Below are 14,896 nucleotides of genomic sequence, written 5' to 3' on the forward strand. Positions count from 1 at the left end.
AAGGTTATGCATGTGAGCATGGAGGAACACCAGGACGGTTTTGTTCTTAATGGTGTTTTCAGGTTTACCCATTCCCTTGCTGAGTACCATGTGACCGTCATCATGACTACACATAGATTGCCTATAAAAGGTACTGCTCAGTGATATTTATCCACTCGTCTCTTTTATTACCCCATTGGCCCAGAAGCTCTGGTGGTCTTTAATGTTGTTTTACAACTTCAGCATCATACAGTACATCCTTCCATTCCAAACCACCAACGTGGGTTTCTTCAGAACCACCTGAACTACAGTACTGTTTCCTGTTTACGTAACAACAAAAAAATAAGTTCCATCTCATAAAATGGCTTTAATAGTTTGCCTTTATAAGTCGCTGTAATGCTAATCCTCTGGAACCCGTTCGCCAAGATGGTTTACTTTAGAACTATTGCTGTTTCCCAGTTTGCTTGTTTCCTTGCCAGTTAGCAACAGAAATTCTGTCACCTGGCAACCATGATCATCACCTACTGTACATGGCTGCTCTACTTGTCCGAGTGATCTCCTGGACTCTTTAATCAACAGGAGTGACCCAGGTGGCTTAGCCGTGGTAGAGCCATGCCCATAACCTGCTGTTCTACTTCCTTTCTTTCAAGATCACCTTGTTACATGGGTTTGCGATGCACTTGGCGTACCTCATGAAAAAGCAAGAAACAGCACTCATACCGTACAGTAAGCACTGCCAATACCATTTTGTATGCCTTTTATTATAGCATTATAATGATATTGAGGGGAAAGAATCATTTTGAGACATCAAGATACATCATCTTGTATTCAATTGAGTTTGAGAATCTAGCAACAGCCAGTCTCTATGTCAAATAGGGATAGAGAGTTATGCATGTGTCCACAAGTGCCTCCTAGAAGTTGAATAGCATTTAATAGAAGAAGGCACCTCTTGACCTGTGTTCAAGCATGCATGCACAACCCCTTCCTTTAGCCAAGGGATTAACGAGGGGAGGCTCCTTCCAGTCCTCCCCAAAGCACAAACAGTTGGCCTAGCAGCTGGCTATTAATTTTACATAATGCATGAGGGCTCTTACTGGACAGAGTAAGAGAACATTCTGGAAACAGGCTCATCCGCAAGAGGAGGTTCAAAGGAAGCAAGTCTTACCTTTTTTCCCCTCACCTTGCACTGGCTTAGATTGCAAGTTGCACCAAGTCCAGTTTACTGTTTTGTGTGAAACGCAGATAAATTTTCACACCTTTATGAAAAGATTGCGCTGGTTTATGTGTGCCCAGCAGCAAACCATCAATCTATCCTGTGCTGACTTTTAGTCTGGACTCACAGAGAGAGAGAATGAGAGAGATATTTCTAACTCCAAAGCACTGTTCATGGTCTAAGATACTGTATGAGGTTTATGCCAAGTGTTTTGCTTATAGTGAGAAAACCGTCCACTTGTCTGCAGACAACTAGAGCATAAAGATAGAGCATGGGCACTTAAAAGATGTCTGACTCTTGGCAAACTGACCAGGATAATGAGGTCTTTTACTCTGTTGCAGGGGACACCCACATACTTGGCACCACTGATAACCCAAGCGAATGGGTTCTCTGTGTGCTACTCTAATGTGGTAGCAGAGAATTTGCTGTACACCACAGCAGTGGAGATGTGCATAGGTGGATATGCTTATTCCAGATCTATCATTCCAAATCTACTTTTAAAAGGTACTATCTACAGTATAACCGTACCTGGCAATCGACCTAATTATAGTAAATATATCTCTTGCGTTTCTGTAGTAGCGTACTACAGTAGTAGTGTACCATACGAATGCAATCAGTGTAGACAGCTGGTAAGAGTCACCTGCTTAGACGCTGTATGATGTGATGAAACTTTTGATTAAAAGTGCCCTGGATGGCTGATCACACTCTTGTGGTGACTAGACAGGGTAATTAGCAAATCAGTATTGGACACTAACATGCACGTCATTGGCGCTTTCGATCTAATCTGAGCTGAAGATTAGCAAACAAGATCCGACCAACTCTCCGACAAGGTGAGAATAAACATAAATAACAATAATTAAATCCATTATTATAATTATGTGGTCAGACATCATCTAGAAGTGTTACTGAGCTCTATATTGCAGTCTCTATACCCAGTGCTGTGTCTCACCTTTGCGTCCCTCTCGCTGGAAGTCCACATGACACCACTCGCCATCATTCACCTTCTTGTTGCCGGCCTTTAGCTTAACGCTGCCTGATCCCATGTCCATAAGGAGGTACAGGAAGCCGTCCAGCAGTTCCATGGCAAAAAAGTCAACCCTGGGGCGGTGCTCGCGTGACCCTTGCGTGTGCCCGTGACTGAACAGCAGCATGCCGCTGGGCTCTGTGGTGCGGAAGTCGAAGGAGATGGATCCGGTTTTCTTGCCACTCCAGTGAGGGAGGCTGACATAGGCAGCTGATGTGTCGAAGCTGATAGGATCGAGGGCAGCCACATCCTCACAGCGGAAAGTCAGTTCACCGTGTAGGGTCACTTTGGGGTCTCGCAACTCAGCCAGCCGGGAGAGCTCCAGCCTGAACTCGTTATTGGTATAGACCACCTGGAGGAGAGAGGGAGAGAAAACGGGACGGGTCCTATTTTCAGTCCGTGCGCATCCACACTGACAGGATGTAGAAATTTAGTAGCACGCTACCCAAAGTTAAAGACAAATTTCGGCTGATATATGCCTGAGGGGATGGCGTTCACACTCAGTAAATACTCGGTTCGTCCTTAAGTGCCCACACGCATGAGTAAATTACATAAACATTGCAGCCACATCTGTGCGAGAATACAAAGCAGGATTTCCTCCCCGGCGATGTATCCTGTTTTATTGTCATTGAACGCCTTATGGTTCCTTCAATAAAAGAACGCTGAGTGAATATGAAGAAGCTCGCTGAGCTGGATTGGCACATCTTAGGGTCAGTGTACGTCGTGCTTATAATATTGTGTTGAAAACTACACGGTGTGGTGGGCGATAGTCAAACTTTCAATATCACAATATTGACTGAATCATGCTACTGGAATATGTAATGGTATATATGTTTGATGTAAATGCAAACTAAAGGAAAAAAATTTACACTTTTAGTTACTGATGATATATTAGTGACTCTTAGAGACCAGATATCATTTAAACATGAGTACAGTAGTTTGTTCTAATCTACTTGAGAAGACCATCATTTTTATTTACTTCAGTTGTCAGCTATATGATTTGAACCTTTCACATGGAAATTAAAGAAACATATACTGTAGTATTCGCAAGAATAGGGAAGGGACCACCTGATACAATAAGAGCATGAGACCTACTGTAAATGCCAATTTGTATTGCATTTATGTTAACATCATGATTTAATACATTTCTTAATTCTATATTAATTTATTTTATTTAGTATTATTATTATTATTTTAATTTCGGTTTTGTTACAGTGTTTCTTCCACACAGGATGTTGTTCTGCCTGCCGATATGTGAATAGTTTAGAGCACACCAGCTGCTGGATTATAGAGGAACATAAACCATTTCCCAGCTCAAATACAAACATACTGTATATCAAATTTTAAAATATTTTAAAAAAATATATTTTGCAGTCAGTAAAATGGCAATACATGAAACGAAAAAAAAAAATAAAATTAAGATTGGCTGAAAGTAGCAGACTCACACACACACACAAATATTTTTACAGCATGTTCTCAATTAGCAAATTAATTCAGTGTGATGTCACTAATTTGTACCCTGTGGATGATCTAAATTGCCAGTGTACTGTAGATTTATGTGTTCTGTCTCGCTTGTACTTGAGGATGTTAAAATGTAAAAATAACTAAACATAAATAAATAAATAAATAAATAAATAAATAAATAAATAAAAACCTCACAAACTCACCTACCAACCTTGGATATCTTTAAATCCTAGAAACACATCCTCTATGTAATATCATATTATAAAACTTTAAGTACAGTATAAAAATATTTTATGAATTAGAACGTGGTCTCTCTAGCTAGCCTCAAAACTTGATACAGCCCTTGACACACATTTATAAAACCTGAACAATATCTGAACACAAATAAAATGTATAATAATAAAAAAAATTATTCTGATACCAAACACTATTTTAAACAAGTTTTTACAGTAAATAATCAGATTAGGTTTAAGGTCCTGCTACTTGTATGGTTTCCGAATCAAACCGTCCCACTTGCTCTCAGGTGCATGTGCCGTTTCCTTGGCCAGGTGAGAGAAGAGCCCGGCACGGAGTAACACGCTTTTCATTTTCACACCAGCCTCTGTTCTAAGATGAAGACTGACGTTTTGTTGCAGAGTGTGAACTTAAGTGTCTCTGAAAATAACACAAGCCAGCCACATTACCTGTCAGTGCCCGTGACAGAAGAATAAAAGCAGAGGTAGGAGCCGAAATGAAACGTGCCAGCTCAAGGAGAGAGAACATGAGAAAATGCAATTACGAGCGGTGGCTTCACAAAGCCCGGCAACTCGTCTGTGTCTTAAAAGGCATGTTAAAGCTGCCAATCCCGAAAGGACACAACCTAAACCAATCAGCCAAACTGTGTTAGAAGCTTAAAGTAAGAACAAACACAGACGACTCAAAAGTGACTGGCGCCTTTTAAAACACTGGGCTGTAGCAAAATTGATTTTGTAAATTTCTCAAACTGTTTGACATTTCAACATGATAATGTCCAGAAAACCTCTAAATTACCTAAATACAAAGCATGATCTGCTTCCAAACACAATGCATTAATTCACGTTATTCTGTTTTAAGTTTATGATGTGACTTTATTTCCTACACTGTGTGCATTTCTTTCTGGTCTGTCTCATCCCCTGCCCTGACGGTGTTCACCTGTTGTGTGAACTGTAAGTGCTCTCTTTCTGTGTGCTCTCTTTCAAGTGCTTTTAAAATACTGCCGCCTCCAGCCTACGAGTGCCTGACAGCCGTGCTGATATTCGAGCACAACAGCACTCCCTCTGGTGTGATATTCCTTAATTAAATGTGGTCTGCCTTTGTTTTGACCCTCATGCTACGGACTGTGACTCTTACTCTAAGATTTCCTTTAATAAAACACATATTGAGTTCATGCACTTATGTCCTGCCGGCAATCACAGCATGTTATCTTTAAGTGCACAATATCATTCACTGTTCCTTATTCTTTCTTCTTTTTAATGGCATTGATTTTTAAGCGTATCAAGTCATTCATCTGCACACTTATGTTGTTTTTTTTCTTCTCCATTTCTACTAATTCGTAGACTTCTACTGTAATTTAAACATGCTAAACTCTGCTTATATGACCTGGGATGAACAGGGCTGTAGTGTGGACTTTATAGTTGGGTGGTTAGTATCAAGGAGTGATTAATACAGCCTGGGGGTCAATGAGACAGAGACGAAGAGCTCAGCCCAGTCAAACTGGAATCTTCAGAGGAAATCAATTTTTAATTTGTCTGTCAGGAAAGTAAAGCTGAAACTTCAACGGTATGGACATGACATAAATAAGAGACACGGTTGGAAGCGGACAAATAGTGCCCGGAATGAAGGAAAATGGGAAAAGTGCAGATAACGGAACAGAGGGTGAGAACGGATGGGAGGTGAAATACTAGGCTTATCAGTATAAGCTTGTTGAGGATGATCCTTTATGGTCTGGAGTTTAGACACTTTCCAAATCGCTGTCTTTCTCACATATGCTTCCTCGACTCACTCTTCCATAATGAAGCCTGGACCAGCTGGTTAAGTTTCAGGGCCAAATTTACAAAAAGGAGCAAGCTGTTTAAATGAGGCCCAATTTATCCACACATTTAGTACTGTTAGGTAGGCGTGGGTGATAGGATCACTACTGTGTATATATATATATATATATATATATATATATATAGAGAGAGAGAGAGAGATAGATATATACAGTACTGGCAGGCTACATAAACAACATTAGGCAGCAAGTACAGTACACAGTGAGTTCTTGAAGATTATGTGCTGGAAGCAGGAATAATGAGCAAGCATAAGGACTTGGGCTAGAGCATCTCTGAAATGGCAGGGCTTGGAAGATGTTTTCTTGTATAAAGTGGTTAGTACAGTACCTACCAAAATGTTTCAAGGAAGGACAATCGGTGAACAGGATCATAGATGCCCGAAGCGTACTGATGTGCACATGAGCAGCAATGGGTGGCCTTTCTGGTCCAATCCCAAGAACAGCTACTGAAACTTCTAAAAAAGTCCATTCTGGCAATTCATGCATCACGTCTTGCTGTGTATAGAGCTGCGTATCCACAGACCAGTCACAGTATAGTGGGAGCGTGAGCATCAGAATCGGACCATGAAGCAATGGAAGTACTGTACAGTAGGTGGCCTGGTCTGATGAATCACATTTTCTTTCACATCATTTGGATGATGCGTGTGAGTCACTTACCTGGAAAAACTGATGGCACCAGGATACACTATGGGAACAAGGCAAGCCGATGGAGGCAGTGTAATACTCTACTGGGAAACGTTGAGTTCTGGCATTCATGTGGGTTTTACTTTGAAATGCCCCATTTAACAACTTAACATACCAAGACCAAGTACACGCATTCATAGTAACTGTATTCCCTGATGTCTATGGCCTCTTTCAGCAGGATAATGTGCCCTATAGCATTGCAAAAATTAAGCTCCACATGAACTTACAGGATCTAAAATAACAATGTCTTAATGCCAGTACCACAGCACACCTTCAGATGTTTAGTAGAGTCTATGCCTCAATCGGCCAGAGCTGTTTTGGTAGCACAAGTTAAACTATCACAGCATTCGGCAGGTGGTTTAATGAGTTGTGCCAATATCTAAGTAATTACACTTGTAATTTATTGTTTTAAATAACTATTTAATACAATCATTTCATTCTGAGAAAGCAACAAACCTCTCCCACATACAGTTATTTGACTGCTTATATTTCTGAATAAATTAAAGAAAAACATTTTACAAAAAGAAAGCAACAACATAATAGTTAAAATAAATAAAAAAATAAAACAAAATAGTTAAAAACAAAATAGTTCAAATAAATAAAACAATTTAATAATTTAAAATTTAGGAGGGAAAAAAGCCCACAAGTCAAAAATGAATTAAATTAAATTGAAGAAAAAAATATATAGCCTATATAAGCAAAATATAAGCATAGTTATTTATAACTCTATCTAATAACTGTATTTAATAAGATTATATTTATTTAATAGTAGTAACTTAGTGTATTTATTAATTAATTTATCAGTGCATTCCATAATATTATTATGTATTGTTTTTTGAGGAGAAACAATTAATAATAATAATAATAATAATAATAATAATAATAATAATAATAATTACATATTTTAGTAACATGCACATATTTTACAGTTTAATACATAGTTTTTAAAATATTATTTTATAACAAAAAACTTTTTTTTAAGATCCATCAGCAATAATTCCATGTATATTCTACAAATATTCAACAACTCCATCTTGAGATATTATGTTAAAATCCATTTCAAACAGACAAAAGCCTTGTGATTTTACACTTTATTACAAAAGTGCATGTTTATATAAATATTGCCAGTATGCCTGAAAATGAACGACGTCATCCACACACATATTAAAGCCACTACCACATGACTACACGCATTACAGTAGGATTATGTGATTAAAGCATGAAAACTGGCTCTTGACACTGTAGGTCTGTCGCTGACACTCAGGCTGTACTCACGTTTTTGAGGCAGCCCATGAAGTTGTTGCTGACCGGAGAGCCGGGTAGGTCGGCCGTGTTTGGACTGCCTCCCACATAGAAGAAGTCATCTGAGCCCAGCATGGTGTAGTCCTCCTGGGTGTAGCCTGTGGTCGTCAGCAAGCCATCTACAGATATAGTGACCTGAGTGTGCAGGAAAGGTCAGAGCAGAAGGAGGAGAAGACAGGAAACACAGAGATAGAAAGAAATAGTGAGACAGAAAGAAATAGAGGCAGAGATAGGGATCAAGATAGGGAGAAATAAATGGAGAAAGAAATAGACAAAGAAAGGCAGAAAGAAGTGCACGAAGAAAAACCATGACAGAGGGGGAAAAACAATGTGACAATGATTTAAGACGAATAGATAAAAAGGGGGCAGAGAGAGAAATAGAAAGATGTGAGAAAAGAAACAGAGATGGAGATAAATAGAAAGAGAAACACAGACAGTTATAAAGAGAAAGGAAATCATGACAGAAAATTAAGGTGGATAGAAAAGAGACAGAGAGAAACAGAAACAGAAATGAAAAATGAGAGAAACGGAAAGAGCAACAGAAAGATGCAAAAAATAGACATAAATATTGAGAGAAATAAAGAGAAGGGAAATAGTTATTGAGAATCACGATGGTTAAAAAAAAGAGACGGAGACAAATTAAGAAAGAGAATGGGAAATTTGTAAAACAGAGAGAAACAAAAACATGAGAAAGGAGGACATAAATACGTATATTAACATAAATTAAGAAAAAAAGGAAAGGAAATATAGAGAGGGTCAGAAAGAGAGAGAGAGAGATTAAGAAATGGATCAAATATATGGAAAAATATAGTGATAGAGAAAATAAATTTTAAAGAATTAAAAGAGTGAAAGGGTGAAACAGGCATGAAAAGGAGGAATAAGGAGAAAAAGAAAAAAATGTTGAGAAAAAGAAAAAAGTCAGAATAAGAAACTTGAACAATATAACTGGTTTCCTGTTTTTTTTTGCTTAGTTGTTTTTTAATTAATTAATAAATTTTATTTTTATTTATCCCATTTAAGAGAAGTCTGTGGCTTTTGTGGTGTTTTGGATGAAGGTGGGTTAATGTGTGTGTGTGTGTGTGTGTGTGTGTGCTAGTTAGTGTTGACTGGTTAGTGTTTGGGAGGCGAGGTAGGTGGAAAAGCTATCTATAAATATGTTATGAGTGAGTCAGCAAGCGATGTAGTCTGGGGACATTAAAAAGAAAAAGGAAAGGGTGAGACAGTAAATTGGTTATTAATATAAATCTAAATTCCACAAAGTTGATGTATTTGTGTTAGTGATAGTCTGTTAAGACCTTTCCCCCTTTTAGCTGCAGGGATTTTGGCAGAAAACATCTCGAACAAAAAATAGTTTAGTGCCATGCTGAGAGTCAGAGTGGTTAATTATAGGAGACATGCATGATGGGTAAGATGCTATGGACCTCAGGATTAGTTTCAGAATTGCTCTATCAGTCGCTGGACAAAACGCTTGGGTAGAACAGACACCGTAAAAGTCTGTTTCCTCCTGGAGGGGACAGAAAAACAATTTTAGAACTGTAAATGGGCCAACTTGGATCTTGAAACAGAGCTGACATCTGTTACATTTCTTTTTATTAATACATCTTGTTTGCCGGGTAGATCTGTAAATACCATCAGAAAGCGGATAAAACATCTTGAGAACTTGAAATAGCTGTCTTTAAAATCGCTGCCGCGCTAATTACTGCAGCTCACCTGTACAGTACAAGTGTGACGAGCTGAAAGATAACCACGTCCAGATGGCACTAGTCACCTCCAGAAAGGACATACCACCGGCCCAGATGTGCTGATGTGACATAAACGTCACAAATTCATCACTGACGCTGAGAATAAACCTCATGGCATGCACAATTGTCCAAAAGAGAAGGACGCCATACAACAGGGACAAGACAGAAAAAAATTTATATCACAGCCATATGAACAACTGCGGTGACAGAACTCAAGCTTAGCACCTCGATCATGCAGTGACAGTGGGTTAAGAACATAAACTGGAGGTGCGAAATAATAACACTTGTACAGGCATCATTATGTATAAAATCCTGTAGTTAAGGGCTTTGGTTGATGTTCACATCGAACACCAGACTAGGAAAATGAGATCTCAGTGACTTTGACTGTGGTTCAATTGGTTCTGGGTCTGTAGAGTTTTTACAGAATGGTGGGTGACGGTGGGTTTAGAGTCAGCGCCTCTTCCTACAGTATCTGCCACCCTCGCAGTCAAACAAGCAGAGGAAATCCCAGCATGTATTCAGAACCCTGGTCAGCTCCACCTCATGCACAGAAGGGACAGGGTGCCTGGACTCACTGTGGCCAGGAGTAGAACACCAGACGGTGGAGTAGAAGTGATGTGGCCAGGGGTAGCTCAGTGGTTAAGGCATTGGACTATGGTTCGGAAGATCCCAGGTTCAAACCCCACAACCACCAAGTTGCCACTGTTGGGCCCTTGAGCAAGGCCCTTAACCCTCAACTGCTCAGATGTATAATGAGATAAAAATGTAAGTCGCTCTGGATAAGAGCGTCGGCCAAATGCCGAAATGTAAATGAGTAGAACACATGTTGGATGCAAGACTCACAATCCTTCTTCTCTGTACTCTCTTTTGCAGAATTGAGGAAGCCTTCAACCTAGGGCAACTGCCGAGAAACTGCCCAAGATTGGCCAATGCTACTCTCAAAAGCCTTCAGGCTCCCTTTTCGACCTCTCATCTCTAACCTGCAAATTTTGTTTCCTTATCCTGGTGTTTTCTGTGTCTTGTTGTGTTCTGGCCTACCCCTGCCCCTGCTAAACACTGAACACTGCCAAAAACAAAACTTGCTATTATCATCTGTTGTGTTAAAAATAAAACTATCAGCAAAACTATCAACACTGGTGTTGATAGCACTTATTATCGGGATGTTCACACCGATCAGCCATAACATTACAAATGCTAAACATTATGCCTAATATTGTATAGGATTGCATCCTATACACTCCTTGAATATATCCTATGGGAGCTCGATCAGATTGGGCTCTGGAAAGTTTGGGCTCCTTGGGCTCTTTGACTGCCGGACCCCAGGTCGTAGTGCACTGTGTTCTGGCGCCTGTCTATCATTGCCACCATTGATGTTTTTCAGCAATTTGTGCCCCTGTACTTTGCTTTTCTATTGGATCAGGTCAGATGGGCTGGAGGTTGGGACCTGCAGGCATGAATGAGCCTTGGGTGGCCTTGATCCTGTCACGCGTCGACTGGTATATAACTGTAATGTTAATGTCATGGCTGATTGGTGTAATTTGTTCACATTTAATGTTGTAAAAAGACCATGAGACAAAGTTCCCATGCACTACATTATTGCACCAATAAAGTTGTTTGTATTCAAACAGAGGTCAGAGGTTTTCCTTACAAAGCCTCAAAGTTATGGAATAGCCTTTCAATTTGTGTTTGGGAAGTCCTGGCTGAAAACCTATTTATTTAGCCAATCCTTTTGTATAGATTTACAAAATAGATTTGTCTTAGGTAAAGGTGCAGATCTGGAGGACTGATGTATACAGAGCGTTGTTATGAACTGGTAAGTTTACATGCCGTCTTCCCCCACTCTCATTGATCACTGGTTGCTTTACATCCCAGAAAGCCCTCATGACTGTCTTTCCTTCTGGCTCTCCCTGTTAGTTTTGCTGTTATCGTTCGTCCTCCCAATGTCCCAGCTTCCACTTTGCACTAAATATACATTTACCTTATACATTACGTGACTGTGACCATACCTAACTGCTCTCCCTCGTTCTCTTTTTTCCCTCTCTCTCTCTCGCACACACACACTCTCTTTCTGTAGAGCTACACATGGCACTCCTAAGCTGCCACTGATCCAGCAGACCCCCCCACCCCCCCCTCGGACCTGTCTGACTCATCCTGGTGCCTGGCATCTGGTTGAAAATCTCGTTGCATGGAGGGCCCGTGTGGTCTGCTTGGGATGCGTGTGGTCACTGGGGACGGTTCCACTTGACCATGAAGATGGTCTTGGACTCGGCTGATGCAGACAGCTGTTCTCTGATGACTCGTGACTGCGGTCGCTCCAGCAATCGCTTCAGGACTGAAATTTCTACAAATAGATTTGTACCTGAGCCTTTCGATTCTGCAAAGCTGCTTTGTGACAATGACCATTGTAATAAGAGCAATATAAATGAAAGTAAATTGAATTGAATAATTACTAGGACTACTGAAAATGCTCTTGTTATAGAAAATAGACACCAGTATGACCAGCAACGAAATGCACCTCTCTTTGCATGGGCTTGCGAGTGAGAACGCAGGGTTAAGCAAACCAAATTAAAAGATTATGTATAATAATCCCATGAAATCATAGATTCATATTAGAAATTGTACCATTTCTCTTATTGTCATATCACCCAGCTCTACCCAAACTCAGCTGAAATGACCTGAGGCACAGTTGGAAGTGAACTCATGCATCCGTAATGAAAATATCAAACCAATAAACGGACAAAGCAAGCAATAAATAGAGCCAGCAAGGTAAACCACAGAGAGATGCGCCAAGCCACACAAAGAGAATAATAAAGAGAAGGAGGTTTTCATTTTTTTTTCTTTTTCCTTTTTTCCCCATTCCAACAGCTTTGGGTGGTTAGTAGCAGTAAAACATCTGCTCTAAACTAGTTTGTGTGCCTCCAGTGTGACTTGATGCAAAGCCACTAATTTGGGCTAATCAGGGCTCCAAAAATTATACATGATTTAATTAATTTATTCACGTAGATCACAGCTTTCCTTAAACAGTTGCCTCTTATAATAATAATCCACCTCTCCCTGATGCATCAATCCACTGAAGCGTGTATTAATAGAGACATAAAGCATAAAGTATGCTTCACCTTTTCAATCATGAACGGTACACAGGTTCCTATGAAGGGCATTTAGCAGAAGCTTGGATGTATCAGAGCTATTTGGAGCATTTCTGTCGCGCGCTCATGAAGCCGAGAAGATTCAACATTCAAATTGTAAAATACGACAGAAATGATGGCTTTAATCTGAACTCTAAAAGGAAATGCAGTGGTGCAGTTGTCGGCTCACTATCCGTTCGGAAGATGAAAGCATCCTGCTCTTTATTATCCTTTTTTTTTTTTTTTGTACCAGAATCCTCTGAGAAACAGGAATGTAAGGCATGAAAACACTAAATATGTATATAAGGGAATGGGGAAAACTGAAGTTTTAAGAGCCATGACATCCAGTGTAGTATAGAAGTATAGGAAGAGGATAAAATTCTAATTACAGTAGATTTCAAATTTTAGGCCACGAGGCAAAGTGCACCCTGGACGGGGTGTCAATCCATCTGAGGACATACAGTACACACTCGCCCACTTATTTTACAAACTATGTGCAGTTTTCGAATGCTGATTAGCCTACTGTAAAATGCAGGTCTTATGGGAGGAAACCCATCAAGCACAGAAAGAACACGCAAACTCCTTACACACAGGCCTGAGGCGGGATTTGAACCCTCAACCTTGGCTGTGCAAGGCGACAGTGTTACCCACTAAGCCACCGTGTCAGCTTAGCGGTTAACAGTGGTTAGTGGTTAAGTGTATAATAATAAGAACAAGATCATTTTTTAAAAAGGTGTGCATTAGACTGTAACAAAGTGAATGTTCGCAAATTAAACATTACCTCGTCGGCCAAGCGTTTACTAGGATGCAGGGTTGTTGTTTACTGTATTTACAAGTATTGTTTACTAAAATATGTAAGGTGGAAATATTCTTTATTTTCATTCTTATTTATCTTAATTCAAAACTATCCCGATTAAAAATCCACAACCCTGGCAACCCTGACTTGAATGTGACTCCTTAAGGGGAGAGTCTGCTTTTTTCTATACTGACTAGCATTTCATATCTGCAGCTATGCCTGGAGACACAGAGACACAGAGCCAGAGAGAGAGACTTCTAATTTTTGTCTACATGATGTTGGCACAGATGAAAAGGTATTAGGGTCGACTAGTCGACTAGCTCTAGGGTTATAAAACAGCATGTTTCTGAAAAGAATGAACCTGTTTTTTTTTATTTATGAAAAACAGGAAGTTAGAGAAAATGTTCAGTTTCCATTAGCTTGGCAGTGGTGGCTCAAACGGTTAAGGCTGTTGGTTACTGGGCTACTGACCTGAAGGTCGGGGGTTCAAGCCCCCTGTTGAGCTGTTGAAAATCAGCGCTATATCCTGGCTGATCCTGCACTATGCTTTCTAACTGGGATATCCGAAATAAATAAATTCACTGTGCTGTAAGGTACATGTCACAAATAAAAAAATCTTACTATTCCGGTCATTAGAACATATTAGCGGCTGTTCGATACGCATATGTATTTAAATCGTGAGCCTTGTACTCAACGATACAACATGGCGGATCATTACACCCCTACTGTAGGTAAGAGATTTTTCTATGTTTCATAGAACTCATATTGAGCATGACAGGAACATCTGGATTCAAAATGTTTCACAGCAGATCCGCAGATAAATAGTGTAGGTGTGTGTTCTGAACAAAGCAGATCTCTGCATTGTGCAGCTGAAGGACTTCTGGAGGACTGTCAAACTTTCTCTGCAAGCACTATCTCTAATTACAGCATGTTAGATACTTTTGATACCTTTAAATAAGTTCCCAAGTCCATTCTCTCAAATTCCAGCCATATGGCGTGTGATAAAAGAAAAAAAAGGTACATATGAAAAAGGAGCATTTCCTAAGAAATAATCATTTGTAGTCCTTATACAAAGAGACAATGATTATTAATGATATTTTAAATATATGATTTTATCTCTGGTTAGCACTGTCGGCTCGGATCTCCAGGTTTACAAGGATTATGCATGTTCTCTCCATGCTTGGTGGGTTTTGTCCAGAGACTCTGCTTTCCTCCCACAGTCTAGTCTGTGATGAGATGCCCTGGGATACAGTAGGCTCCAGTCACCACCCTACATTAGATAAAGCCTGATTTATGCTTCTGCATCAAATTTAAATTTTAGGGCTCATACAGCTGGACGTGCACCTCCCCAGAAATGGAACAACACGTCCCATCGTTCCCTGGTAGCATCCATTTCCAGCTTATTCTTCTACACTTCCATTTTTAAATCGAGTTAAACATCTTACTGACCTGTCATGATGGACTGCAAGTTAGAACAAAGAACGAATGTGAAATTCTGG

The 14,896-nt window shown here is 39.8% G+C and overlaps 1 protein-coding gene across 1 annotated transcript in view; it reads right to left on the bottom strand.

Annotated features, from left to right (window-relative positions):
• The window catches only part of LOC128507691 (neurexin-2-like), a 93,002-nt gene that overhangs the window by 72,479 nt on the left and 5,627 nt on the right, over window positions 1-14,896 (bottom strand). The window contains exons 3-4 of the mRNA XM_053478754.1: window positions 7,708-7,869; window positions 2,142-2,568 (exon numbers count right to left, since the gene is read on the bottom strand). Coding sequence (XP_053334729.1) covers window positions 2,142-2,568; window positions 7,708-7,869 — 589 coding nt within the window. The remainder of the gene's footprint in view (window positions 1-2,141; window positions 2,569-7,707; window positions 7,870-14,896) is intronic.

This window comes from Clarias gariepinus, chromosome 19 (assembly GCF_024256425.1).
Source record: "Clarias gariepinus isolate MV-2021 ecotype Netherlands chromosome 19, CGAR_prim_01v2, whole genome shotgun sequence".
In the NCBI taxonomy this organism is placed as follows: Eukaryota; Metazoa; Chordata; class Actinopteri; order Siluriformes; family Clariidae; genus Clarias; species Clarias gariepinus.